The sequence below is a fragment of the Apodemus sylvaticus genome, chromosome 13 (assembly GCF_947179515.1).
Source record: "Apodemus sylvaticus chromosome 13, mApoSyl1.1, whole genome shotgun sequence".
In the NCBI taxonomy this organism is placed as follows: domain Eukaryota; kingdom Metazoa; phylum Chordata; class Mammalia; order Rodentia; family Muridae; genus Apodemus; species Apodemus sylvaticus.
In genome coordinates this window covers 29,088,319-29,115,974 of record NC_067484.1, presented here as the reverse complement: position 1 = coordinate 29,115,974, position 27,656 = coordinate 29,088,319, and the positions used below count along the sequence as shown (strand labels likewise).

Sequence of the window (27,656 nt, the reverse complement as noted above, 5' to 3'; positions counted from 1 at the left end):
TCATAATGACAATGACTTTACATCAATAAAAAGTATTCTTAAGTGTCACCTCCGGAAACATTCAGTGCAAAATCTATATGGTCAGGTTTTTCCAGCAATATAAAACCAACAGGAAAGTTAGACACAAGAATAAAACATTTATAACTACATCTACGTTAAGATAGAAGTTGTTATTGACAATAATCACCCTGAAAGTCAACCTTCAAAATGCTCTAATAAACCCTGTGATTAGTATTTGATTAAATATTAGGTACTATAATCACCACACATAGATTCCCCAATTCAATATCCCTTGTCACTCTAGAAGAAAGCAATTTTAAAAGAATCTTTTTGTGCTTTAAGGAGATGTAAGCTCTACACTGTTGCCAAAGAACAGGAACGCTGGGCCACCAGCCGGGCAGTGGTGGTGCACACCTCTAATCCCAGTACTCGGGAGGCAGAGGCAGGCGAATTTCTGAGTTCGAGGCCAGCCTGGTCTACAGAGTGAATTCCAGGACAGCCAGGACTATACAAAGAAATGCTCTCTCTAAAAAACAAAACAAACAAACAAACAAACAAAACAAACAAAAAATAAAAACAAAGAAGAAACTGGGGCATCTTATCTACTTCTTAAAAACAGTATCATGTTTCAAAACCTACACTCAATTTAAAAACAAAACAAAACAAAACAACAAAAAAAACCACACCTTAAAAGCGCACCTATGGGGCTAGAGAGACGGATGGCTCAGAAGTTAAGAACATTGACAGCTCTTCCAGAGGTCCAGAGTTCAACTCCCTGCAACCACTTGGTGACTCACAACCATCTGGTGCCCCCTTCTGGTATGCAAGCACACAGGCAGAACATTGTATACATAAAAAATAAATCTTTGGAAAAAAAAAGTGTTCCTTTAAGAAACATATTCACTTTTTTATAAATGGTTTCAAATAAATTCTGTGTTACATTTTTAAAAAAAAATATGAATTAAATGGTCTCTCTCCCCCCCTTAGAGAATCAGTCAGTAGATAATCAGTCAGTAGAGAATCAGTCATTTTCCTCATGAACCTGAGGAAAATGATGGTTACAGTCTGGGTCAAACTCATATACTGGCAAAGCAACACCCTTAACCAGCTATTTTCACTCAACATGGTAAATGGAAGTTTAAGAATTATGAAAATATTTTTGAAAATTTACATGCCAAGCGACTTTCAGTTCTGACCCTGTTTCAGTCTAGACCCTGTTTGATAGAGGTCCAGGGACCAAATCCTGGGTCCACTATTTACCAGACTGACCTTGGCAAACAAATTTAATTCTCATTTGAAACAATCCTAACTACTCTACTGGATTACACAAGAAAATGAGCAAGAGATGTGTGAAACATTAGCTTGGTACTAAAAAATATGAAAAGTATTAGCTATCATTGTTTTAACTGAATTTCTGGAGAGTCAGACACCACTCGGACAAAGATACAAAGTTTGACTATCTTTACCTATATGTAAAGTTTGAACTCATAACAACGGTACATTGTGGAAATCGAATAAACACGTAGTTAAGGTTTAAATCCATTAAGAGAAAGATTTAAGGCAGGTGAGCCTGTAATCCCTGCATTAGGGAGGGCAGAGGTAGGAAGATCATGAGTTTAAATCCAGCCTGTGTTACATGTTGAAATTCTGTCGTTAAAGATTTTTAAAGTCAAAATCAAAATCAGGTTTATTTTCTCTAGGGTGACAACAGCAATTATCTGGGGTGGGGCACCCTCCCAATGCCCCTAACTTCAATCATTGGATACAACAAACTCCAGTGTTTCAATATGCACACAGAGCTTTGGGGCTCTAGGACCAATCCTTTTGCATTTGAACTGAAATTAACTCTCAAATTGGATAATGGCATATAATACATTACACAATCCCAGTTATCTAAAATCGATTTGTCATACTGTCATACTTGTTAAAAGGAAGTCGTTTAGTTCAAGGTTTATAAACCGGTCTACGACCTGGGAAGGGCTAATCTCCACAATTTGCAAGCGATCGTACTGGGAAGGATATGTTGCAAATCTATCTCACCCCACCCCCGATCACGTTAATGAAATTGCCTACAAACAAATAGGTGGATTACCAAAACTTATTTTCAAAGCGGTTTTGGAAGGACCAAATTTGCTGAAGAAAAAGTCAGAATACATTGCAAATCTGATGGTGGTTTTGCACAACTTTGAAGGGGAGATAGGCAAGTTAAACGTGTTGGCGCGTAAACTATCTTAATCCACAGGTAGATTCTACGTTCTGACCCTCATCTTGGGGTGAAAGCCTGCAACAGTATGCCTCCCTTGAGTGTGCCGCACGACTAAAAACAAGGCGATCAGAAGTGGTCAGCCAAAGGTGAAAACTGTTAGTCATTTTCCAAAGGACACTCCAACTAGCAAGGACGGAAGAGCAGGGCATTAAGGGTCATAACGCAAGAGGGTGTAAAACAGCACCAGGAGGAATGAGGTTTGCCAGGACTACAGATGGACCCGGGACCGGGGTGACTAGTTTCGACTGCTCCCGGCGGAGGGTCCGGAGTGCTGACGACTCCCGCCGTCAGGAGGGAGGCCGCGATAGGTCGTCAGCGGCGCGTTCCGCTGCCGTCAGACACACGCCCGCGGTGAAGGTGCCCTCTAGCCCCCTCCCGAAGCCCCACAGCAAACATGGACCCAGGCTACCTCTCAGGATGTGGAGACGTCTCCACGGAATCCCGCCGCACGGGCCGTTAGGACCTGCCTCAGCAGGGCGACCCGGCCAAGCGTAGGGCAGGGTGCCGAACCGCAAGACTCGAGCAAACACTAGGCCTCCACGGCCCAGGCCAGCCGCGCCCACTAGCAACGTGCTCCGACCCTCCGTGCCCGCTCGCAGGGCTAGAGGCACGCTGCCGCGCGAGGAACCATGGGACTCGTAGTTCCGACGCGGAGGAAGCCACGCTCCAAGCCTGGCTTTGGAATTACTAGTCCCGGGCTCACTCCCCGGAAGTGACGTAACAAGGCACGCGTGGCTCCAGCCGGCGTTTCCGCAAACAGAATCGTGGATGACTGTGTGGGTGAGTGTGGCGTTCGGCGTTCTGGCCTTTCCTTGCTTCTTTGTCTTTAATCTTGTGTGTTAAGAGCAAAGATAGGCCGAACGCCGGGACTCCTGGCCGGGCTCGTTCCCCGTTAGCCTCCTGCCTCCGGTTCTTGCTCGGTGGGATTTATTGTGCCCGTAGCCGGAAGCAGTGTGGGTACTACTTGTCTGGACACGGTGGGTGCTGTTGCTCCTCCAGACCACACTAGCCCCGGGAGGACAAGCTCCTGTGCTTTTTTCTGCTCGGGCCGAAGGGCTGTGATGAGGGATGGGCCGGAGACATGTTGGGAGCCATAGAGGGTTTGTTCTGTCTGTGGCGCTGCCTTAGGATCCTGAACCAGAGGTTGAGTAGAAAGCTGGGCCGGGGATGGAAACAGATGAACTTAGTCGGAGAGCTGCTTTCCCCTTTCTGTTTCATTGTCCTACACCCCGCTGTAGACAGTCAAGGTGGTCCGTCGAGGTCATGCTTGATCATTAGCTAGCAGGCACAAACTGAGATGAGCAAGAAAAATGATTTGCTTTAGAGCCGTCACTGAACTATGGAGGGGTCCTGGCCTGTGCATACCCCAACAAGCACACTTCCGCCAGCCAGTTAGAAGAGCTGAATTAATAATAAAAAGCAGAAAAAGATTTTATTTTGTGTGACATTGGGAGCTGGCACAGAGAGATCCATCCAATAACCCCTCCATCTTTGTGGGTCTTGAAATGGGGATGAGGTTTAAATAGAAGGCAAGAAAAATGCAACCTGGTCAAAGTGTGGTCTTGCCTACATGGGCTTCCGTCGCGTACTCATTTTGGCGTGCTTCCTTCCCATCTCAGCATAAAGTTCCTAGGGGAATAGTCAGTTTTTCCTTTCCTCCCTCCTCCTCACCCCCTCCTTCCTTCCCTCCCTCCTTCCCTCCCACACTTCCTCCCTCTCTAACTTGGTGTTCATTGTTCCAACAATTTGACAGCTCAAGAGATCTAGGTATCCCTTTAGAATATCTTGATCACTGTGAGGTAAATTACAGTGTGATTGTAGGTAAAAATACTGAACTTCCTGGCAGTCTACTTTTTACCATAAACTCCCTTCTGCATTGTTCTATCGGGACATCTCCTAAGAATTTTCATTTCCATTGCTGATAGTTTTATTATTGCAGTTGTTGATACAAAGCTAGGGATCAAACCCAGAGCCTAGAGCGTGCCGTTGTGAAGAAGAATTCCTGGAAAGAAGCTGGGACTACAGAGCAGTAAATTGGTTTTTAGAATCTTGGTGGTCTTTAGAACTTGAGTGATTTGGATAAGGTGGAATGTTGCAAGTCCAGATCCTAATTATCTTGGTCCATCTTTAGTCCCCTTGGCACTTATTTTGCTCTGTATTTGACCTGACATTTTTGTGACCATAAGATAAGTCCTTTAGAATGTACAGATTTCTGGTTCTGACCAACTAAAAGGCAAAAGATTCTGTCAGATGCGTCTGGTTTCTGTAGCTGAGATTTACTTGCCTTTCTGTGACCCACCTATCTGATGTTCCAATTATGTATTTGAGAAGTGTCTGGATTTATGATTTTTTTTCTTCTGCTACTATATAACTTAATGGAGTGGATACTATGTTAGAACATGGGATTTTAGTAACCCACATCAGAGTCCCTTAGTCATTGTCACAAATTTGACTCCAGAATAAACTATCTCCTGTCTCCTTTGAGGTAAGAGCCATTGCTTTCCTGTGTACTAGGTAAAGTGCTCCATCATGGAGGCATTTGTCACAGGATTCTAGACATTCTTAACCATTTTGTAGTATTGAATGCTTTTTATGATGGCTAATCTGTGGAAGTATAGATGGTATGAATAAAATTCACCCTTAAACACCAGTGCTAATTTTAGGCAATAGTTACAGCTAAGGATAACATTTCACATTGTTTTATGATTGTAAAACTAAGTTTCTTCTAGGCGTTAAATGGCAGAGGGGAAGTAAGAGTTCTTATAACTCTGTAGCCAGTTTTCCTTGATACTGATTTATAGTAGTTACTCTGTAATTTATTTTCCTAGTTGATTTTTTTCTTTGTTCTTTGACTCAGTTGTTCCTGTGTGACACATTTTGGTTTGCTTGTTTGTTCTTGTTTTTGCTTGGAGTATTGGTTAATGAAAGTTAATGTCCCCTGAAATCCTTACCAGTTTCCAGTGACTTGTTTTTAACTTGTTCATATAAATAATTTCATCTTTTCTTTATGCAAAAGGTCTTTAAATGTTAATTTAACCTCTTGTCTTAGTTACTTTTCTAGTGCTGTGATAAGACACCGTGACCAAGGCAACTTTTAAAAGATTTTATCTGGGGATTATAATTTCAGAGGGTTAGATCTAGTCCATGAGTATCAATGTCAGGGAAACATGGTGGCAGGTAGGCAGGCAAGGCAGGCCTGTGGCATGGGTCTGGAGCAGTAGCTGAGAGTGTGGCTTGATTTACAAGCATAAGGCAGAGTGCTGTGTGAATAAACTCGCCTTGAGAAAGCTTCAAAGCCTACCCATGGGGCACACCTCCTCTACCCAGGCCGTGTATCTAATGCTTACCAAACTGTAGCACCAATGGAGATCAAGTATTCAAATATATTAGCCTAAAGGGCTTATTCTTGTTCAGACCACCACATGTCTTCATTACTTTTAGGACCTGAAATTTCAGGGTCTCTTACTGTTTTGACTTTTGATTTCTGTTTGCCATTTATTTCAGTAACACAGCTTAATATTTTTGTAGAAGTATTAAAGTTGTAAATTTGGTGGAGATAGTTCACATGCATTTTTTTTGTAGTAGTAGGTTGGCATAGTAGTTGAATGAATATGTAGGCCATAACAATTCATTTCTTATAGATTTCTTTTTCCTCCCAAATTACGCATATGCTCCAGAACATATTTGAAAGAGATTTAAAGATGAGTCTTCAGGCTGTTCTAAAGCTAGTCCCACTCTTCACTTTCTCTGTAATTACAGGGTTCATTAGGAAATAAAGATTTCAACATCTTGACTTCCTGTATTATTTTTGTGTAGACTGTATGAATAAAATTCACCCTTAAACACTAGTGCTAATTTTAGGCAATAGTTACAGCTAAGGATAACATTTCTTGTGGTTTTATGATTGTAAAACTAAGTTTCTTCTAGGCATTAAATGGCAGAGGGGAAGTAAGAGTTCTTATAACTCTGTAGCCAGTTTTCCTTTATATACTGATTTATAGTAGTTATTCTGTAATTTATTTTCCTAGTTGATTTTTTTCTTTGTTCTTTGACTCGGTTGTTCCTGTGTGACACATGTAAGGGGGCAGCTTATAGAAAAGAATAACTCATAATGTAGAAGATTTCGGGCCATACTACTTGATTTTGGTGTTTTGGGCCCATGGTAAGGCAGAATATCACTCCAGGCTCTTGGTAATGTGGAGCATTATGCTAGTGAGAGTGTAAGGGAGGAGACAGTTTTCCTCAAGGGAGCCCAGAAGGAATTACTGGCAACCACACATACTTTACAATCTTCCTCCAAACAGCCTTTTCTCCTTAAGTCTCTGGGACCTCTCAACATAGTGCTACTAGCTGAAAAATCAACCAGACACTCACCACAAACCTGTACAGGGTTTCCCACACAGTGACACTTTGCTCCAGCCCCAAAGGTCTGTGATCATTTGATAATCAAATGCACGGAGCCCGCTTTCAGTCCTCAGCAGTTTAGTGCTGCTGTTCACTAATGTTAACATTTCCGACACTCAAGTCAGGCCCTTTGCTATGAGACCCTGTAAAGTAAAAAAAAAAAAAATTACAGGGTAATTCTGGTGGGAAATTAGAAGATTAGAAGGTCGACAGGAGTACAGTCGGTAAGGCCAGGCTTAGTGGTCTGAGACAGGAACAAGGATGTTTTGGGGAATTGGACTACAGGTCATTCATATTACACTCTGGTAAAGAATTTGTAAAGATTTATTTCTGCAGTGAAGCTTTGTCACAGACTAGTTAATCTAGTAGAAGAAATGACCACATTCCTTGGTGTTTTGTTTTTGCTTTTTGAGATGGGTTCTTAGTGGGTAGCCTTAGCTGGCCTAGAACACTGTCAATTTGGCTCCAACTCAAAGAGATCCCTTGATCTTGGCTAGCCAAGTGCTGGGATTAAAAGCACCCGAGACCATGCTCAGACATCTTACCAGCTTTACAGTGAGAATCAAGGGCAGAAACATGAAGCGTGATCATATTACTGTGTTACAACATACTAGCCTACATACACACATTGCTTCAGGATCATGTTCCAAGGTATCTGCACAACATTGTCAGGTAGTCACAGCATGGCAACCCACCTCTGCTTCTAGTCTTACTTTTGCATCACTTTGACCAGATGCCAGAGAAAGCAATTTAAAGGATGAAGGATTGCTCTGGCTTGTACTTTTTGAGGTTTCAGATTGTGATTGATTGGCTCCTTGCACTTGGGCAGAATATCATGACAACAGTGGTGTGTGACTAAAGAGCTTCATTTCCTAGGGATGGACAGAGGCAGAGGGGGAGGTTACCAAGGATGGACATAACCTTCAGTGGTATTTCTTCAGTGACCTACTTGCTCCACACTAGTCCCCATGTTCTCAGATTTCCATAATCTCCCAAAATAGCACTACTAGGTGGGAACCATGCATTTGACACCCAAGCCTGTGAGTGTCAATTTCCTATTCAAATAATTCAAACAATTTCCTATTCAAATAATTTCCAACCCAAAGCAATGCCTTAATGGTTCATTAATTAAATAATTTAGTCTCAATAATTTAATAAGTATATCTTAACAAGTTTATGTCTGTGTAAAAATTAATACATATAACAATAGAAGGAATTCTTGATTGAACAAAGCTGCTTGGTAATGGAGTGTATACTTGATGGCTAATCCAAGGACTTCAGGTCTAAATGCCAAACCTGTATTTGTGTATGTTAACTTCGTTTGTCTTTTTAAATGTACTTATTGACTTTATAAATAAAATTGTAGGTGTTTGGAGGCATTCTAATTAATACTACTATATATTTATAGCTTCATATATGATGCATATATAATCATTGTTTTAGTTCTGGTGTGTACAGCCTTTTGACATTATTAAAGAATGCCGTTAGAAAGCTCGTGCTTGAGAACTGTACTGTTCAGTTTGTGACGTTTGTGGTACAGGGCTACATTCCTGTCTATAGTGAATGGTCGTAAATGTCTTGGGCAGCATGACTGAGATTATTTTTAGAGTCTTATCATTAGTATGTATAAATCATGCTTTATTATTTTGACTATTCCAGTGTTGATTAATGAGGTTTTGCTGTCAGTTCAAGTAACCAGAGATGGAAAGTTCTGCAAAAGCATCTGTAGATTCTGAAACAGAATCTCCTCTGAGTGTTAATGAAACCACCGCTGCATCGGGGCAGAGGCTTTCTGAAAAGACTCCTACATGCCAGCAAGTAGATCAGCCGAAAATTCCGAAAGAAGATGATCTTGTAGAGCAAACTTCGAGTTATGTACAAGATTCTCCATCCAAGAAAAGAAAACTCGATGTTGAAATCTTCTTAGAGGAAAAACACTCTGAGGATGATGGAGGTGCTTCAAATAGAAGCAAACTGGAAAGGAGCGATGTGGCGGAAGACCAGCCTTCTGGAGGGCTTAACCAGAGAGAGAGAAAACGGCAGCCTCAGGATGCTGATGCTGGGCCACCGCGGAAAGTACGCTGCTGGTAGTTTATGTTTAATTCTAATTTAACTAGGAGGATGGAGCAGCTGTAGAGAAATTATAGACACATTTAAACAAATAGTTTAGGAATGTTTTGCTTTTAAATAAGTATAATCTTAAAGTATAATACACTCTTAACTCTTAAAATGTTATTAAGGTGAACCTTGTTCTCTTGTTTGACCAGAACCTTGAAAGCTAGTTTCTGTAGTTTGCTTTTTACTATTTTTTTTCAAGATTTATTTAAATAAGTACACTGTAGCTGTCTTCAGATACACCAGATGAGGGCATAGGATCCCATTACAGATGGTTGTGAGCTACCATGTTGCTAGGAATTGAACTCAGGACCCTTGGAGGAGCAGTCAGTGCTGAGTTGATTTATTCAACTTAATAAATTGGACAATGGATGAACTTACTAAAAGGGAATGAAGGAAGTAAGCTATTATGTTTTAGTATCAGTAGGGAGTTACTACTGATCATCTCTAACCCCTATTGATGTTTGTTTGTTGTTTTACGCTTGCCCTTTTTCATTGGGTGTTTCAAGTAGACAGATGATGACTTAAAGTAGTAAGTGTCAAACCTGTGCCCAGCTTTAGTCTCCTTTACTAATGTGCTAAAGTATAAAAATTTCCAGCTTCTAGACTGGTTTACTTAGTTATCATAATTTTGGTTAAATTGATGCAAGAGGCTGATGCAGAGCAAGGCATAACAAACATTCGTCATATTGGGAAGGATACCGAGGCTGAATCTGCCATTGGAAAGAGAATACTTTGCAAGTTAGTAACATTTTGTTATCAGGTTTGAAAGAGAAAGTAGCAGGCCAGGCTTTGACCAATAGTGTCCTTGTAAAAAGGCAATCTTATATGTTAAACTTGAGTATTTAAACTTACACTGGAAGACTTTTTTTTCCCAAGTAAAATTTGACCCTTGAATTTGATATATAAAATAAAGAATTAGATGCTTTGTAAGCAGAGGCTGAAGGCTTTTACCTACTATGGAATTTTTGTAGAATGCTTAGGATTTTACTAAATACATACATACATACACACACACACACACACACACACACACACACACACACACACACACGCGCGCGCACGCATATGCATTATGTATTCATAACAGTAATTCCCTACTGATACTAAAATGTAATAGCTTACTTTTTTCACTCCCCTTTAGTAAGTTCATTCATTGTTCAATTTATTAAGTTGAATAAATCAAAACTCTGAAGCACAGTAGTTTTCTTAAAACATTTAGTCTTAAATTATATAGGTGAAGGTCACAGTCAGGACCTTAAACTGGGGATTCTTTTTATAAAGAATCAGGGCAATCCTTCTTAGGGGTGATAGTAATTGGTATTATTCTGTGGGTCCAGCCATTGCTTTGTGAAGCACGCTTGAGTTGCGCGTGCTTGATCTGTAACATAAGTCAGGTGATCTGAGGCTTTTCCTGCCTTTCTAATCCTTAATTCTGTTCCTTTCAGTTTCAGAAGCTGGAGGAGGGACACAGCTCAGCCGTGGCTGCCCACTATAATGAGCTTCAGGAAGTTGGCTTGGCGAAGCGTAGTCAAAGTCGAATTTTTTACCTAAGAAACTTTAATAATTGGATTAAAAGTATTCTTATTGGTATGACTGTTTTTTGCCCTTTAGTTGGGAGATTTAAATTTTTATCTAAATTTTTATTGGGGTACATTGCTTTTCACCGAACCCAAGGGTGCACACATTGGAAGTGCTGTGCAGCTAAGCTGCACCCACAGCCCCTCTCCTGCTGTGGGTCTTCCCTTTAATTGCATGTCAGCTTTGAAGGCCATCATTTCCTCTCCCCTTGGTGCTTACACTTGGTTTTAAAAGGTAACAGAGTCAGAAATAGGCCCTTGGGAGAAATTATTCTACTATTTGTTTTTAGTTCATTGTATGGGACATTTATAATGTTTAGTTAATATTAAGTTAAACAGGTTTTCACCCAGCAGTGAAATACCTTTATTCTTTTAGTTAATGTTACTCAAGGCTATTACATAATAGTTTTAGTGACATGCATGCTGGATTGAACACTGAGTTTTTATTATGTCGAGAAAAGGACAGCGGTAGGACTCTACCTGTGTGCTTTTACTGAGTCAGTGTTGGTTACAGAGCTTGTCTGTCTTCCATGATTTCTTGAGGACAGTGTTTCCCTTGAGGACTGATGAAGACATACAGCTTTGGAATTAGTGTTTTCTCTATGGACACTCACATGACTTAGAATGTAAATATTGCTTTCTCTGTCTAGTTAAATCAGACTTGTATGTATGTTTAGAGAAATTTTAGGAATATATCTTAAGGATTTTTATAGTGAAGTTTCTTTGTTTTTTCCTATTTGTCTGATTTTAATTCATATAAATAAAGTTTAATGGTAATTCTGACAAGTGCTTCTGCATGTCACAATCACCTTGTTGTTTTGGTGATTATTGGTGGTTTTTTTCATGACAGAAAGACATATTGAAAGGCAGAAATAAGCCGGGCGGTGGTGGCGCACGCCTGTAATCCCAGCACTCTGGGAGGCAGAGGCAGGTGGATTTCTGAGTTCGAGGCCAGCCCGGTCTACCAAGTGAGTTCCAGGACAGCCAAGGCTACACAGAGAAACCCTGTCTCGAAAAAACCAAATCCAAAAAGAAAGGCAGAAATATTGGTAGTGAATATTTAGCCACACAAATAGTATCCATACAAATTATAAAGCATTAAATAAAGTAACAAAATAGGGGAAATAAGTGTAAGACTCATTATTGTATCAAGTTTCAGTAAGACTGAATACCTCATTTATGTCAAATGTTTGGGGTGAAAGGTGTAGTTTGGCCAGTTCTTCAGGCTGACTGAAGACTAAGAAGCACCTACTATTATCATTCCACAGCTGCTTTAGTTTGAGTTTGTCCCAGGTAGACATTGGGCTATGGGAAGCAATGGAAAAAGGTATAAGAAATGCAAGTTAGTTTTTCTCTTACCAGCTTTTATTTAAAATTAGAGCTTAAATATCACCTACTTAATAATTCACATTTTGAATACCTTCAAGAAATCATTTTAACCTTTAAAGTGACATGTGTACTCATCAGTAATAAAGGATCATGTGACTTCCTCTTTAGATTTTAGAATACCAGTTTAATACTAACTCTACATAAGTGTGGTATAGTCCATGTGATTTGTGAGACAGAAGTTAGTGGGTTTTAAAGAAGTTGCAGTAGAATAGAATAGAGAAGATGTGTTATGATTGATTTCTCTCTTTTAGGGGAAATTTTAGAAAAGGTACGACAAAGAAAAAACCGTGACATCACTGTTTTGGACCTGGGATGTGGAAAAGGTGGAGACTTGCTCAAGTGGAGGAAGGGGAGAATTAGCAGGCTCGTGTGCGCTGGTAGGTAAGATAGATGCTGACGATGTAAAAGCTGTTTGGGGGGGGCGGTGTAATGGCTCCATGGGTGAAAGCCCATGCCGTGCAGGTCTCACCACCTCAGGACCTGCATGGAGGAGGAGGGGGGGGGGGGTGGTACCTGCACCGTCCCCTTTGTGTACACACATGCACGGGTACAGGGCTAGTAAAGAGAATGAAACAACTAAACAGATGACACGACTAAACGATCAGAATTATTTTGGTCAGTTAGGTGAACGGGAAATTAAGGGGCCTCTTTGCCAATATGATGCTAAGATATCTGAAGGCACCTTCTCTCCTTAGACATTGCATAGATAGGTGTTTTGAAAAATAAGTTAAGGCCGGGCGGTGGTGGTGCACGCCTTTAATCCCAGCACTGGGAGGCAGAGACAGGCGGATTTCTGAGTTCGAGGCCAGCCTGGTCTACAGAGTGAGTTCCAGGACAGCCAGGGCTACACAGAGAAACCCTGTCTCGAAAAACAACAAACAAAACAAAACAAAAGTTAAGGCTTTTTTCTGGTGGTTTTGTAATACAGTTAATGTTAATTTGACCTTCCCCCCCAAAAAAGAATATATTGTTGCTATTATATTATTATTCTATTGGGTGTCATCTTTCTGTCTGATGCCCAAACCAGTCATTTTCTTAATTTTTCTTGTTTGATGAGTCATATATACTAAAACAATTACTGAAGAATTGATAATTTTATATGTGTGGCTAAAACTGTTGATCCTTGAACATGTTAGAAATTGAGGCTATGAATTTTAATTCGTACAAATGAAGTTAAATGGGAATTCTGGCAAGTAGACTTTGAGAACTGTCTCTACATTTACCAGGTCATTTTATTATTTTGGTGAATAAGTGGTTATAAATGAAAGGTGGTGTTAGCCTTTCTCAGATAATTGTGGATCCATTATTGGGGAGAAGTCAAGCAGCAGGGAATTCTGTAAGGGGAATTAGGTGTGGGATCTGAAGCCTTCTGGCAAACACTGTGTATTCCCTTACTTTCAGACCTGTTGATCTGCCTTAAAGTTTCAGAATGGTTTCAGAATACCTGGAAAGTACTGTTTATTGAAGTTATCTTGTGACTCACACCAAGAAATCACATTTTCTTAATATTATCACCAGCCACAAAGGTGGTTGATAGAAATTTTTTTTCTGATTTTTTTTTTTTTGAATGTCAAATTTTATCTCTGGCAATAAGCACTATTTATTGTGTCCCTTGAAATGACCCTGTTCATCTTCAAAAATACATGTATGATAGAGTTCAAGAGCCATTCTTTCAAGTTAGGTGACTCTTTGAGCACAGGACAATGTCAGCTCACGTGCTGGGTGCGGCTAGTGGCAGGAAAAGACTGTTCCTTACTTCCCCGTGGTAGTGCTCGGAGATGGGAATCAGTCAAGATTGAGTTTCTGCTGTTTTAGGGAGGACATTCTAAGTGAAAACTGGCTTTCCCCACTGGTGTATGATAGTGAAGAACTCAGGACACCTCCGTATACCACTTGGTGCCACTGCTCTGCATGTGTGACTAAGGGCTGTCTTTACCCGTCATTGCTTCTCTGTCCCACATGTAAATCTCACAGCAAGGAGGACAGATGCATTTCAGTATGAAAACAATGACTTGGTGGTGTTTCACAAAATGAACTGATAGGTGCTGTTAGCTTTTATAGTTCAAGTTGGAGTCTGAGTTTTCTGCCTCCCATTTGAATGGATATTTAGAACCTGGCTCGGTGTATAAAAGCCCTTGCTGTCTGAGCCTGATGAGTTCTCAGAACCCATGATGGAGGGGAAGAACCAATTCCCGAAAGCTGTCCTTTGACTTCCACACATGCAGTGATGATAAAGCTGATGAGCTTAGCCTTGGCTAAGTACCATTAAGAGAGCTCTACAGGAACAGAGACGCTTCCTAGTCTGTATGGAGTGTAGTTGAACATTTACATGGACAAAGGAAACAAAGCCTCGGTTTAAAAGGAACTTGACAGACCCATACAGCCTGGTCCTTAGCACACTCCTGGTCTCGCGCCACAGTTTATCAACTGAGTTGCTATTCTGTGTTCACGTTTACACCCTTTATTTACCCTTCCAGATATGGCTGATATTTCTATGAAACAATGTCAGCAACGTTATGAAGATATGAGATGTCGTCGTGATAATGAGCATATTTTTAGTGCAGAATTTATAACTGCTGACTGTTCAAAGGTACAGATTTTTTGTTTTAATTTTTAGGTTTATTTTTATGTATATCAGTGTTTGCCTGCATTTGTGTTAGTGTGCACCACATACATGCCTGGTACTGATGAGGTATTAAATACCCTGGAACTGGAATTAAGGACAGTTTTAAGCTGCTGCATGGTTCTGGGAATCCAACCTGTGTCCTCTACAAGAGCAGCAAGTGGTCTTAACTGCTGAGCTATCTCTCCAGCCTCATCTTTTACCGTGTGTTTTCTTTTTACAGTGCTGGGATCAAAATGCAGGGCCTCACACATGCTGCAGTTCCCATTTTTGAGATTGATTTGTTTGTTAAATTGTGATTTGAGACAAACATTAAAAATCCTAAGGCATGCATTTTCAATTTCTATTAGAAATTCTGTTATAATAATCCTTGGGTACTTTTAGGCAATTTTTACTTTTAATAAATGGATATTTTGAAGTCTCTTGCTTTTTGATTTGGGTAAGATTTGTTTTCAGATGGTCATCCCTTAATGTTCCTAAAGTCCCAGAGTCCACAGAAGCTCAAAATCCCTTATCTAAAATGGTACATATTTGTGGATAACTACACAGGTATTCATGTATTCTTTAAAAGCATGTTTAGATGATTTTACTATGGTACCAAAAATAGTGAAAATGTTGTGTAACTAGTTGTCACACTATTTAGGAAATAAGTATCAAACAAAGTCTACATATTCATTTAAAAAATAAATCTTGAATCCATTATTGGTTGGCTTCACTGTTACAGAACCTGAGGATATGAAAGGCTGCTTTATTTCAAAATAGACCAGATTTAAGCGCCTGTTTGTTCATCTTGTAGTTTATGAGGACGGTGTCCTGTCATACTTTCACCTTCCATTGTTCCTCTGAGATTCTCAACTGAATTAATCCTCTTCAATGATTGTATTTAAGAACCTTGAAACAGTACCTGTTCAGTCATACGTTGCTTGCAGCCTTGAGAACGAGGATGAATGTGTGTTGCAGCTGAAATTAAGTATTGTTTCTTTTGGATGCTACGGGCTGAGTGACCCAAGGGACTGTCCAACGTCGGTTTATTTTAGCTCTCAAGACCAACTGGAATGTTATGCAACACTTTTGTTTGTTTGTTTGTTTATTTAATGTGAGCCTAGTGTGTTTGGCGTCTTTTGTCTGTGGCACAGCTTCCACCAGAGGTCAGGAGCCCTAACTTAGTTTTCACCCTCCCCTCATGTGAAGGAAGCCCTCTTGTTTGCTCCTGTCCTTTACACCTCAGGTTTGTGAGCTTCCAGAGGATTCTCCTGTGTCCCCCTCATCCCACCATATGAATGGTCAGGCCCCTGACACATCCTGCCATGCCGAGTTACATGTATTCCAAGGTCACAGACTCAGACTTGCAGGGCCTGAGACTTTGACCTACCAAGTCATCTCTCTGGCTGGACACATTTTTAACATGATTTCAGAATTCCCCACTTTTTAAAGATCACCATGAAAATCAAAATCTTGATTATTTCGTGTTTGTGTTGGGTCAGTGGGTGGGTGTTAGGTGAATCTTGGGTACTGTTCCTTTTTCCTGAGATAGTGTTTCTTGAAGGGGCCTGGGGATTCTTGATGAGGATGTGCTGGCTGGCCAGTGAGCTCTGTGTATGGCTTCTGTCCCTCACTTTGACTTGTGCTATCTACCCAGACCTGTAGATTTTTTTAGGTCAGGGTAAGAAAGAATGCTTTTATTAAGTGGTTCTTGCTATAATATATACATGACAAAGAATAAGTCCAAGATTGCTAAAAACTATTGATTACTGTCAGGGAATGTCTACTTTAAGAGCCCCAAATTCTAGTAATTTACTAAAAATACCTTTTGCTCTATGTTTTAATTAGTTTAAAATACTGACCCATTTATATTTGTTACAGGAACTTTTGGTTGAAAAATTCCGTGATCCAGAAATGTACTTTGACATCTGCAGCTGTCAGTTTGCCTGCCATTACTCCTTTGAGTCCTCGGAACAGGCTGATATGATGCTTAGAAATGCCTGTGGAAGGCTTAACCCTGGCGGCTATTTTATTGGTACCACTCCCAATAGCTTCGAACTGATGTAAGTAACTTGAATCCAGTTAAAATTGGTCTGGTATCTTTTAAAATGGTATCATATAGTTTTTTACATGCATATGATTGATAGGATGAAAAATATTAATTATAATTCTTTTATTTTGCCTGTGGAATAACCCAATAGAAGACGCCTCGAAGCTTCAGAAACAGAATCATTTGGAAATGAAATATACACTGTGAAATTCCAGAAGAAAGGAAATTATCCTTTATTTGGCTGCAAATATGACTTTAACTTGGAAGGTGTTGTGGATGTCCCTGAATTCTTGGTCTATTTTCCATTGCTGACTGAGTAAGAATGTCTTCATCTGTGGTTTTTTTCTTTCCCCTCATCCCTGTCCTAAGGGGACAAAATTAGTATTGCTAGTCATATTGTATTTTAAATGCAACCTCAAGAAAAAACCTTAGCTGCAGAATTGGTGTTCACTTTTAATAACTTTCCTAAGGGAAGGGAGCCAACTGTTTCTGCTCAAGGGTGAAGATAATGATTCCTACAGGAAGCAGACACAGCTTTGGTAATATAAAGATGAGAATTCATAAGTCCAGGATCTTCTTTTGAAAGAGATTATCAAAAGTCAGTATTTCAGTTTAGCTTTGAAATTGCCCATGGAATAGCCTAGTCATTTTTTGTCTCTTTCTTTTTCTTTCTTTCTTTCTTTTTCTTTCTTTCCTTATCTTTCTTCTTTTGTGACAGGGTCTCTGACTGTATGTAGCTTTGGGTATCTTGTAACTTGCTGTGTAGACCAGGCTAGCCTTGGACTCACAGAGATCTGTTTGCCTCTGTCTCCCTAGTGCTGGGATTAAAGGTGTGCACCACCATGCCTAGATTAGAGTCCTGATCCATGGTGTTTTCTCTCATGCACATTAATTCTTTGAGAATCTGGTGAGCTGAGAACAGGAAAAACTGAAGGTGTTGGATGTGCTGTGGCTTCAAGACTTTGTGCTGTATACCTTAATCTGCAGGGTTTCCCTGCCAGGAGAATATAACAAAAGCCAACTTAGATCAAGGTGTATACAGATGATGGAATTTCATTTTGTACTTTTTGAAAGCAAACATCTTCTATTTTGAATGTTAACTGAGGAAGCAGGAGGGGTTTTGCTCACCTAGATTTGCCTGGTGAATGTTTTAATCTAGACTCAGTCATCTTGTAACATTGTAAACCTTCCACGAGTCAGTGCAAAGCCAGGTGCCATGCTTGTCTCCATCTGCTCAGCACACTCAAACAGGAGGACTACTGTGAGTTAGAAGCTATCCTGGGCTACAATGTAAGACTGCCTCAAAACAAGGAAACAAGAGAGCAGGAGAGAGAGGTGGAGAAAGGGTGGGAGGAAGGCAAGAGCAAATCAAGTAAAAGGACATGAGCAAACTGTACATTGTTACAGATCCATGCTACTTACAAGTTTAAATCAATGTGCTTTTTATTTTAAAATGTTTGGAAAGAGAGTGCCCTTTAATTTCATAAAAAAAATTAGTTTTCTTTTTTTTCATTTGTTTCTTATGTTAGCTTGATGTTTCTACTTAACAGAATTAGTAGCTTTAGTAGACAGCTAAAAAAAAAAAGGAGTAATGTGAAAGACTGTTCAGTGCTGAGCAAATGTAGCATTATTTTCTACTTAAATTGCTTGAACACAATAAACTTAGAAAATTATAGATTCATTCTTTAATATATAATTATTTTCATATCATTAATTTTTTTGAGACTTTCATGTAGGAGTTGCAGTTTTGATCAAATCCCTCCCTCCCATATCCACTTCTTCCCATGTTCCTCTGGCATCCTCCTCACAAAGCCATATCCCTCTCTGCTGCTGCTGCTGCTGCTGCTAGTTAAGTCCACTTAGTGTTGCCCATGCCCTCCTGGCTTTTTCCTGTTGAGTTTTGTGTTGGGACTTAGTGAGCTGGAGTTAGTTTGTTTGTGTGTTTGATATGAGTTTCTTCAGTCCGCCTATGTAGAGTGGGCATCTGTTTCTCCCTTTGCTGTTAACTAAACTTGGTTGGTTTCAGCCTAAGTAGAAGCAGCGCATAGTTCTGTTAATGAAATACCTATTTTGGTTTTTGACTGGTGATGCTCAGCTGATTCCAATATAGGTTTTTCAATAATTGATTAATTATACTCACTGGGAGTGATTGCTTCAGTGAGGTCCCTAGACAGGTTCAGGTGTGGCTGAGGCATCCAAACCTTAATAGAAGTGTAGGCCAGTCCTGGGCTGACTTCTGGAGCTGAGGGGAGTGGAAAAGGGACCTTACAGCAGTGTGTCACATTGGAGGGGCAAGAACCACAGAGAATGACCTCTTGTGAAAACCCTGCTTATGTTCCTTCTTTCTGGGGCTCAGTCAAAGGAAGGGCAGTGTGCGTGGAATGAGAGGCACAGTGGTTTTACCAAGAAAATGCATGGTTACTGCCTAATATATCATTTTTTAAAATGTATTTGTGTAAGCATTTGGTGAGCTAAATCTTAAATCTAAAAAATGTTGAGGTTTAGTTTCTTGCCATTTAATTAAGAAACAAAACAATAATGTAGTTAACTTATTGAAAAGCCCATTCAAATTGCACAAATTGGGTTCTTTATAATGAATTTTTTTCCTTTTTTTGCGTATAACTTGCTTTTGTTTCTAGTGACTTGTTTTGGAGATTTATTATAATTTAGTTTCCTTTTTTTCTTTCTCCTTTTTTTTTTTTTTTTTTTTTTTTTCTTTTGAGACAGGGTTTCTCTGTGTAGCCCTGGCTGTCCTGGAACTCACTCTGTAGCTGGAACTTACTCTGTAGACCAGGCTGGCCTAGAACTCAGAAATCCTCGTGCCTCTGCCTCCCAAGTGCTGGGATTAAAGGTGTGTGCCACCACTGCCTGGCTAGTTTCCTTGAATCAAAGAAGTACATATGTTCATACTGTCTGTGCAAGAAGGGGTAGCTCAGATAACAATACAGTCTTAAGTGTGATTGCAGTATCCCAGTGCCAGGAGCCTCTGACATCCCTTCAGCCTTCTTCCCTCAACTGCTCCCTCCTACTCAAGCCTTGTCTTGTATATATGTTCATTTGTCTTCCTTTACCCACTACCTGTGATGTCTCAGGGTTGCTTAAACTTAGCAAATGCAGGTGTGCTAACAGGAGGCAGAAGAGAACTATAAGGATAGCTTTTAAGTTGAATGGGATGTGAATGTAGAAGACAGGAAGGCTGGCTGTTCCTACAAAACTCAGGAAGTGTCAAAAAGGCTGAGCTAAGAAGAGTGGGGCTGAACCAAAACACAGCTGCTGAGAGAAGGCAGTATTCTTCCCCCTCTCCCCCCCAACCTCCCAAGTAAATAGCTTGGAGACAGTGCTGAAGTCTTTGGGATTATATCCTGGAGCCAAGTGATACCTGCAGAGGGTAGTGATATGACCACCCTTGTATATCTGCAAGCTGAATCTGGCTGTACCTGGGAAAGTTCATTGAGGGGTAGTAGGACTGGAAGCAGGAGATGGCCCCGCAGTATAGGATGGCAGTGAGTGAATATGGTAGGAAGTAGACACGTGGGTAAGAGAAGGAGAGCTCTGATGTATTGACCACAAGGACTATAGAATAAGGTAGATGGATTCACTGCAGTGATGAAAACAGGCACAAAGCAGTCTTGTAAGAGTCACCCTTCGGATGGGAAGTTAGAGCGTCTGACATATCCAGGGTAAGAGTGAATGAACAGTGATCACAAGAAGTTGAATTCCAGACAGCTTCCAACAGCCCATGTGGTTGATCCAGAGAAATACATAGAATCTGGAACAAACTTTAAAGCCTTAACATTTAGAAGTTGGGGAACCTGGGCTGGAGAGATGGCTCAGTGGGTAAGAGCACCGACTGCTCTTCCGAAGGTCATGAGTTCAAATCCCAGCACCCACGTGGTGGCTCACAACCATCTGTAAAGAGATCTAACACCCTCTTCTGGTGTCTGAAAACAGCTACAGTGTACTTACATATAATAAATAAATAAATCTTTAAAAAAATATTCATTTAAAAAAAAAAGAAAGAAGTTGGGGAACCTGTAAAATGGTCTGCAAAGCCACCCAAAATATTCTTTTGATAAAAATATAATATTTATTTTGCCAGAGAATGCAGGAAATGAAACTACTTTAAGAAAGATGCTGCATCATTTGCAGCTGTGGAAATGCAAAGAAAGTAGAATTTATAGGAAAGAACTCTGTATGCCCCTTCTGTGAATGGTTGGTTGCTACACTAGAGGAAGACCTGTCTGCAAGCTTATGGATATTTAGAATGCGTCTTTCTTCATGGGCATGAAAACTATTACTTATTCTTCATTTTTATTATTCAGTTAACATAAGTAAATAGCTTTTTTTAGTTAAACCCAGATGTCAAAAGTAGACTTCTTCAAAACTAAGCTGTATGAGAGAGGACCAGAGAGGTGGTTCAGTGGGGAAGGCCCTTGCTGCCCGGCATGGTAACCTGAGTTCAGTCCCTGGGATTCACATCATGGAAAGAGAGAGCCAGTGCCCTCAACTTGGGCACAGAAATGTTATGAAATAATTTTCTTAAAATAAATTACAAACATCTGAAAGTGTTTCCATTAATTAATCTTTTTGACAGAATGGCAAAGAAATATAATATGAAACTAATCTATAAAAAAACATTTCTGGAATTCTATGAAGAGAAGATTAAGAACAATGAAAACAAAATGCTCTTAAAACGAATGCAAGCTCTGGAGGTAAGTATACAGACAATGTCTAAAGATTCTAGGACATGGCGAATATGTTTGGTATTTGGGGTGTTTTTTGGCGTTCTTCACACATTGCCTAGTTAGATGAACTGTGCAGGTTATGGTTGCTGTCGATTCTCTACCTTCTAGAACAGAGGCTAGGAAGAGACTTCCCTAGTGGATGGTCAGTAAACACCTGGTGCATAAATAAGTGGGATTCTAATCTAGTTCTGTTTCCTGTGTAGTCAGGCCTACTTTAAGGTTTCTCAGCCTCAGACTTACTGGCCTTGTGGACTGGAAAGACTCCCGTCTGTGTGCTGGCGCTCTGTCTGCAGCACTCCTGCCTTTGCCTAGTAGAGGTCTGATAGAGTAGCTGTGTCCCTGCAGGGACAGGCATGTTTCTGGGTAAAACTGAGACCTCCCTGTCTACAACAGTTCTCTTATGACGGGGTCAGCAGTTTAGCGCCCTCCTGGCCAGGCCTAGGGAGCAAGTACTTAGACCAAGGTATAATTTTGTTCTGTGAGGACTCTGGTGACACCTTAGTAATTTGTCATACACTGAGGCCAGGGCTGCGTAATCCTTGCTTGTGAGGAGAGCAGTGAGGCTGCAGTCACTGCTTGCTTCCCTTTCCCGCTATTACACAGCTATAGAGTAGCATGTGCTAGCGACTCACTAGAGCTACACCAGGCGAAACTCAAGGCGTCCATGTAGTTTAGAATATTAATATTCTTTTCTTATTTTTTTCTTTGTTTTTGTTGTGTTTGTTATGAGGCAAGGTCTCTTTCTGTGGTACTGGTTGGCCTGGGCTTTATTATGTAGAGCAGACTTGAAGCAGTCCTCTTCCCACTCCTGCTGGGATCCAGGTGTGAGGTCGTCAGCTTAGAGTACAACCGGAGAAAGCAGCAAAGCAATCACATTTTTTAGTGTTTACTCTGTCAAACTTATAAATTGCTGCGAGGTCTGTTAAGTAGAATTTGCATTTTTCCACAGTCATACCCTGCAAATGAGAACTCTAAACTTGCCTCTGAAAAAGTGGGTGACTACGCACATGCAGCAGACTACATGAAGAACAGTCAAGTGAGATTACCTCTGGTAAGTCCCAGCTTCGATAGCCACAGCAAAGGTGCGTGGGCTTATTTCACGTGCCTGCAGTTCTTGGGCTTCCTAGATTACAGGTTTGACAAGCAATAATCTGTTTGCCCTTAGTTGTGCTGACTTTTGATGCTGTAGAACATAAACTCAGTTTATTTCACTGAGTAGCATACAGAGCTTTTTATGAGGCCACTAAGGGGGTCAAAGTCACAGGCTTGGTTTTCAAAATCCTCGCTAACTCAGAGTTCCAGAGACAGAATACTCAGCTCTGTGAACTTAAATGGGAGATGGGAGAATAGCATATTTTTATTTGTATTGACTTTTTATGCAGAGTGTACTGGCTGGTTTTATGTGTCAACTTGACACAGGTTGAAGTTATCACAGAGAAAGAAGCTCCAGTTGAGGAAATGCCTTCATGAGACCCAGCTATAAAGCATTTTCTCAATTAGGGATCAAGGGGGATGGGCCCATTGTGGGTGGTGCCATCCCTGGGCTGGTGGTCTTGGGTACTATAAGAGAGCAAGCTGAGCAAGCCAGTAAGAAACATCCCTCCATGACCTCTGCATCAACTCTTGCTTCCTGACCTGCTTGAGTTCTTCCTTTGGTGACGAACAGCTGTATGGAAATGTAAGCTGAATAAACCCTTTTCTCCCCAACTTGCTTCTTGGTCATGATGTTTGTACAGGAATAGAAACCCTGACTAAGACATAGGCTCTTCAGTTTTAAAAAAATTAAGTATATGATGATAAGACAAGCTATACTAGTCCCAGTGAATATTGCAGACATTTCCCTTAATGTCTTATAGTTTTCTTCACTCACAATTTCTCCAAATTAACATTAGGTTCTAGAACTGAAACTAGATCTTATGATGTCAGTGTCCTGTGCAAAGCTGCACATACCTTGTGGTTCTTTGGTAAAGTGCACTGTTCAGTTTTTCATTTCTAAGTTACAAGTGTAAGGTGGATACTTGTTTCCGTTCTTACCTCCCTTCCCCAGCCACTACTAGGCAGGGAGATTAACTTCCAGTAAGGAAATGTGTGTTTTTCTTCAGAAAGTTTTAATCTTACAGCTGTTCTTAGGTGTGTATACATAACACTGTGTGCAGTGTGTGCTCTTACACTGAAGTTAGGAGGTCTTGCGGCCTCTGGCCTCATTAAGAAATAAGCTTACGTTTACTACTGTATTGAATCTGAAGCTTTCCTTCTTCTGTAATTCTAGGGAACCTTAAGTAAGTCCGAATGGGAAGCTACAAGTGAGTATATCATCTAGCTAACTGATGACCTCTGTGACTCTGTTTTAAGGGATCATTAAAACTTGAAAATGGTGTTTTTCTGATATATTTTGTATTTATGCTGATACATTGAAACATACCACATACACACACCTCCATTTGCACTTCTGTGTAGTGACAAGAGAAAATACCTATCGAACATACTTTCATGAGCATGTGTAATTTTACTACATACTTGTTAATGAGTAGCTGCCTGTGTCTTCTCAGGATTCTGTTGAATTGTTTGGCTTATGCAGTACTTCCATGGATATTACTTAATTTGGTCACTCAGATGTTGACAGGAAAGGGGACATAGAACAGTAATCACAGCAGAGTAAGGACGGCTCTTATGAAGCATGTGCTTGAAAACAAGTGTTATACAGACACATTATGAGTGCTGAAGAGGAGAAAGGTAGATGGAAAGTTGAAAGTTAGAGCTTCAAACTAGCAAAGTCTTGAGAAGTACTACTGTCACTGTTGTCGAGTGTCCAGTAGTATCTGGACTTTCAATTATTTTGTTCAGATTGTGTATCTAAAATCGGGGATTCTAGTGTTAGTGGTGTTAAATGGATGAGTAGAATTTTGTTTTTAAATACACTTAAGTGATCCTTTATTTACCCCTGAAACTACTGAAATAATAGAACTTAGAGACTCAATGACGCTTTTTCCTTGGTGCCGCCTGAGAATCGTCCCGAGGATGAGTCCCTGGACTGACCCTTCTCTTTCTTCTCCAGGCATCTACTTGGTTTTTGCCTTTGAGAAGCAGCAGTGAGCACGCTGCTTTAGAGCAGCGCTCCATCCTCCAGGCGGAGCGGACCATCTCAGAGACATTCGACAGCTGTTTGTTTATTTTAATAGTAAGTTCTAAATGTGTAGGATGCTGCCAACAAAGTCCAGTGTATAAATTTGACATTTACTGTCTGTGACAGGTTAGCATAATGTGTGTACATAAGGATGAGTTGTCTTTAAAATCTATTTTTAAGTAATGTTGTAAGAATTGTTTTCCTCTACTGTCAAAACTATAGCAAGGCATGTCAGAGCGACTGACCTCTCCAGTGCAGTGATGTGCTGAATGTGTTTACAGAGCTGATTTTACAATACTGTAGAACTGGCAAAGGAACGCTAGGTTGCCACTGTGCGCTCATTTCAAGTTTTGTTACAGTGTTTTTCAAGATTTAATAGACTGTGTTCTATATACTTGAATGTAAGTGTTCAATATATATTGCTAAAGTTATAAGATTAAATTTTGATTTTAGATTGTGATAAGAGCTACCTGGCTAGATTTTGACTGTGTTTCAATAAAATATCTATTTGCTAATACACTGCAATTCTGAGACTCTATAGAAAATTTTAGATGGCAACATAGAGTTAATGTGGAATGGTTTGATATTCTCTTTAGAATTTCTTACCATAGCAGTTAGCATATCCAATTATTGAGGTTGTGATTAAGGTACGATTAACTTTCTTCATTGGACAGTGATTCCATGGCTAGATTTTCTTAAGATTTTGTGAAAATGCCATGTTCTAGTTCTGTTCCATGTTGTTTTCTGATGTGTGCATGCGCAACAAGAATAGCACGGGAGATACATTTTAGATGGCTCCTCACCAGTAGAACTCACTAATGCTCTATCCTTCCAGGTCCCAACACGCAGCTCCCACCCTCTCAGGACTCCCTAAGGGAGACCCCACTGTCTAATTGTCTTTCAAATATTCACTGTTGAGGCGTTAATGGTATAGTAGTCAGCATAGCTGCTTCCAGATCTTTACTTGCTGTCTCACAGCCATCACGATTGTCATTGATTTGTCAGTTATAGAGCTGACTTCTAGAATTGAGGCCACACTGAAGAAACTTGCAGCCTTTAGATACATCAAGAAACTTAAGAGCAAGTACAAAGATGCCATTTTCTATAAAAATGTATAGTACTTTCTTTAAAAGTAGGCTCAGGGCCAAAGGGATGGCTCAGTAGTTAAGAGTGCTGGCCACTCGTGGAGAAGACCAGGTTCAGTTGCTAGCACCTACGGGGCAGCTTACAGCTCCATGTAACTCCAGTTCCGGGGATCTGACATCATCGTTTGGCCCCCCTGGGCACCAGGTGTGCACACAGTACATATACATAATGTGCAGGCAGATACACACACATATAAAATACAAATAATTATTTAAAAAAGTAAAAGCATAATCTAGTTTATATATAGTCACTGTTCTTAGTATTAGAGGGTAGGTTTGGTTCTGGTGCAGGGGTTGTGGGTTGTGGGGTGGGGAGGAATGTTCTTGCTCTTAGAAATTTAGGCTCATTGTATTCCTGGGAAAGTACCAGTAAGTATTTTGATGATGTGGTGTAGAGAAAGCTTCGTCACAATTCATCATCTTAGTTACCAGGTGATACGTCATTTTTAGTCCTTTCTGCCCTTCCCATTCCATCCCATGGGTCATTTTTAGGAGAGAAGAATTCCTTAAAGGGTGGACTAATTGATGGCTGTCCCAAGCAGCAAGAAGAGAAATGTAGTGTTTCTAGGCCTTTCCCTGAGGACTCAGAAAACTGGCCTGGGTCTGAGATGGGCTCTAGTCATTATACCTGCTCTCAAAGACAGGAGAGTTCCCATGATGTCACCCTACAGAAACAGTTCAAGCAGCGGCCTTTTTCCTTCTGTGTCCTTATCTGTTGAACCTCCATCCCTCCACCGCTCCTTGTAGAAGTTCATGACTCAGGATGGATTCTTGACAAAAATGGGAAGGGGACCTTTTCCATTGTTTCTTTCAACAAATAAGACCTTGCCAGCATTCTTGGAACCTAAATGTTTAATTATGTCATGGCTTGTAGTACCTGATGAGAAAGGTGTGGCTTTTTATTGCAGCATCCAGAAAGAGTCCCTTCTCTTGGGTTCAGTGATGAAAATGGTGCAGATGCTGTTCAGATGTGCCCAGGCCTGCCACACACTGTATGTTCAGGTTGTTTCCAAATGAAGATCAGGGGCTGGAGACATGACTTACAGCCTAAGAGTGCTTGCTTGCAACTATCAGAGGATTGGAGTTTGGTTCCCAGCACACACATCATGGCTTAGAACTCTCTGTACTTCCAATTAAAGGGACTTCAGCACTCCAGTCTCTGCTGGCACCTGCACATACATGCAGATAACTACACATAAATAAAAATCAAATAACGATCATGTGGACTATTTTTGGAAATGACACAACTCAAACTGGAGATAGTTGGCTTGGGGACAGCTACACTGCAGTAGGACCTAGAACTCTGACATGGAATTGTTTGGGTCTAGAATTCACTTGAGAACAGTCCAGTGTATAGTGGAGAGAAGCTGAGGAGTTGTCAGTCCCTCCCCATCCTTCTGGTAACATAACCTGTACAGAGATCCTCAAGCCTGTCAGAGCTGGCTCACATGCAACTTCAGTGCCCCCCGCCCCAAAGCACTTTAGAGACTGACTCTTATCAGCAAGACTGACTGAGTAGAGTCACTCACAAATAGTGGACCTGTCTGATGACTGGCAGAAATGATACAAATTTCTCAAGATCAGAGCCCCATTAACATGTGTGCTCTGTAGTGGGCCTTAAATCCCATGCTCACATACTTCCAAGGGTATAGCAGGTGGTTCCTGCAACTTTGAGTGTTAATTACTAAGGCACCTTGACTTAGGTGTATCAATTCTGAGTAAAGTGCTTTAGGAAATAAGGTACCCTGGCAGGAATAGAGATAGATTATTCTTCATGGTGTGGAGACCTAGTACTCTAACCAGAGGAATGTATACATTAGAGGTGATGGTGTTCCCCCAACCTTATTGTGTGGATATATCAGTGCAAGACAGTCTCTTAAGATGCTGTCTCTGAATTAAGTTAGGCAGGCCTAATTATGTGAATTTGCTTGCTTAAACTCTGTTGAAGTGTTGTATCTATACAGGCAATCAGGGATTCTTCAGAGAAAGAACGTACATGAATACAGAAGCCAGAAGTTCGTTCCCTTTTGACTATTATGTCATCACAACCATCATCCAATTCTAAGCAAAACCCATTGCATCTGGCTTGGAATATTATGTGAATAAAATTTAAAATACGTTCTTTGGCTTTCACTCCGGCAGTGTTCATGAGATCTTATTCTCAATAGATGTACGTTGTTCATTCTCATGATTGTACAGTATTCCATGTATGAATAAACAACATTACACAGTG

The 27,656-nt window shown here is 40.5% G+C and overlaps 2 protein-coding genes across 3 annotated transcripts in view; one reads left to right on the top strand and one right to left on the bottom strand.

Annotated features, from left to right (window-relative positions):
* Fam210a (family with sequence similarity 210 member A) overlaps positions 1-2,861 on the bottom strand; it is a 48,303-nt gene extending 45,442 nt beyond the window's left edge. Inside the window, exon 1 of the mRNA XM_052155744.1 lies at positions 2,676-2,861. The gene's annotated coding sequence lies outside the window, so the exon portion shown is untranslated. The remainder of the gene's footprint in view (positions 1-2,675) is intronic.
* Positions 2,862-2,967: 106 nt separating this feature from the next.
* Rnmt (RNA guanine-7 methyltransferase) lies at positions 2,968-27,656 on the top strand. 2 transcript variants are annotated; one of them, XM_052155738.1, is made up of 11 exons: positions 2,968-3,046; positions 8,330-8,746; positions 10,234-10,375; positions 12,006-12,131; positions 14,232-14,344; positions 16,241-16,422; positions 16,561-16,725; positions 21,004-21,121; positions 22,104-22,205; positions 23,424-23,457; positions 24,210-27,656. In XM_052155738.1, the coding sequence occupies exons 2-11, from the start codon at positions 8,372-8,374 to the stop codon at positions 24,245-24,247; spliced, it is 1,395 nt and encodes a 464-aa protein (XP_052011698.1). In that variant the 5' UTR covers positions 2,968-3,046; positions 8,330-8,371; the 3' UTR covers positions 24,248-27,656. The 2 variants fall into 2 exon arrangements, with proteins under 2 accessions (XP_052011698.1, XP_052011699.1); XM_052155739.1 differs by lacking the exon at positions 2,968-3,046 and adding an exon at positions 3,141-3,243.

Bases quoted from the DNA above. Each gene is read 5' to 3' on its own strand.
- Rnmt (XM_052155738.1), top strand. From the start codon at position 8,372: ATGGAAAGTTCTGCAAAAGCATCTGTAGATTCTGAAACAGAATCTCCT. The intron at 8,747-10,233 runs GTACGCTGCTGG...TGTTCCTTTCAG, and splicing joins ATGCTGGGCCACCGCGGAAA to TTTCAGAAGCTGGAGGAGGG. The intron at 23,458-24,209 runs GTGAGTATATCA...TTTCTTCTCCAG, and splicing joins GTCCGAATGGGAAGCTACAA to GCATCTACTTGGTTTTTGCC.